Source organism: Aplysia californica, unplaced genomic scaffold (assembly GCF_000002075.1).
Source record: "Aplysia californica isolate F4 #8 unplaced genomic scaffold, AplCal3.0 scaffold00042, whole genome shotgun sequence".
Taxonomy (NCBI): domain Eukaryota; kingdom Metazoa; phylum Mollusca; class Gastropoda; order Aplysiida; family Aplysiidae; genus Aplysia; species Aplysia californica.
Window position 1 is genome coordinate 609807 of NW_004797312.1, and position 1194 is coordinate 611000.

At 37.9% G+C, this 1194-nt stretch overlaps 1 protein-coding gene across 1 annotated transcript in view; it reads left to right on the forward strand.

Annotated features, from left to right (window-relative positions):
- The first annotated feature begins 700 nt into the window (after positions 1 to 700).
- LOC101853224 (quinone oxidoreductase-like protein 2 homolog) overlaps positions 701 to 1194 on the forward strand; it is a 17815-nt gene continuing 17321 nt past the window's right edge. The window contains exon 1 of the mRNA XM_005092198.3: positions 701 to 792. Within this exon, the coding sequence (XP_005092255.1) occupies positions 746 to 792 (47 nt within the window). The 5' untranslated portion in view covers positions 701 to 745. The remainder of the gene's footprint in view (positions 793 to 1194) is intronic.

A 1194-nucleotide genomic window follows, 5' to 3' on the forward strand; every position in this document is an offset into this window, starting at 1 on the left:
CTCTCTCTCTCTCTCTCTCTCTCTCTCTCTCTCTCTCTCTCTCTCTCTCTCCAGGTTTATACGAAAACCCCAGAATTCTACACTTATTAATCGAATTATGTGACGAAAACACACTAGGCCTAATGACACAAGGGACCGAATAAGCAATTACACTGTATAATTTTGCTCCTAAACTTTAATTTCTAAAAAAGAATCTTCACGTGATTTTCCTTACTCTTAATTTCATTTTGTTTCTCTTTTTACTTTTTTTTCCTCGAAGACATTGCCTTTCATATTAAATCATTGTACGTTTCAGAAGTGTTGTAGAAACGAGTTATAAAAGTTAAGGCTATGGTAATTTGACTTTTCTTTTTTTCTGTTTTGGGCGGTAGGAAAGGAGGGGGGGGGGGGTAATATGAAGCGAAGATGATGCTATTATACTTTTGTTCTTGCACTCAGAGTATCCACGTTCTTTGTTTGATTATATCATATTCTTTTTTTTTCATTGGGTAGGTTCACAGAATTCTACACTTAGTGTAGAATTCTGTGGGTAGGTTTTATCAACTCATGACTCTGGTTTTATTACAGTTGGTAGTTTTAGCAGTAGCCTAAAGCAAGCACCTTGCAGTAAAGAAATAGGAATACAATAGAATCGAAAGTGTAAACTTCCGGAGGGTACAGAGTTCATATCATATCGTCAGTCGTCGTTTCATAGTCATAGTTTCATTCATTGGTTTGCCACACTGCAATTCAACTGCTAGCGAAGATGGCTTTTCAGACTCCCCCAGAAGTACTGCTTCGCCAATGCCTGCGGTAAGGAATCATTTGGACATGTTAATGTGTTTTGTCATAGTATAGATCTGATACTGCATTTATGTAAACAATGCTTAAAATAATACTGTAATGTTTATCAATAGATCTAGGCGAAGCTTCACTCACTCACACTCGATCCTAAGCAGACTTAGATCTACCAGTTACCAGTGCAATCGTACTTTTGTATTAGAACTGAAAAGGGTACAGGCTTGACTTGATATGATTTTCTGCGAGTAGTCCAAATTATGGACAATATTTTATTTTACTGACTTTTATGCTTTGGGAAGAATGAACAATACCGGACCACTTCAGCGCCTTGCGTGAGCCAGATTACTTCAATTCACGAGAGGAGAAAGGCTAGCAATGGATGGTCAGACATTCTTCATTCACATCTTGGGGGGG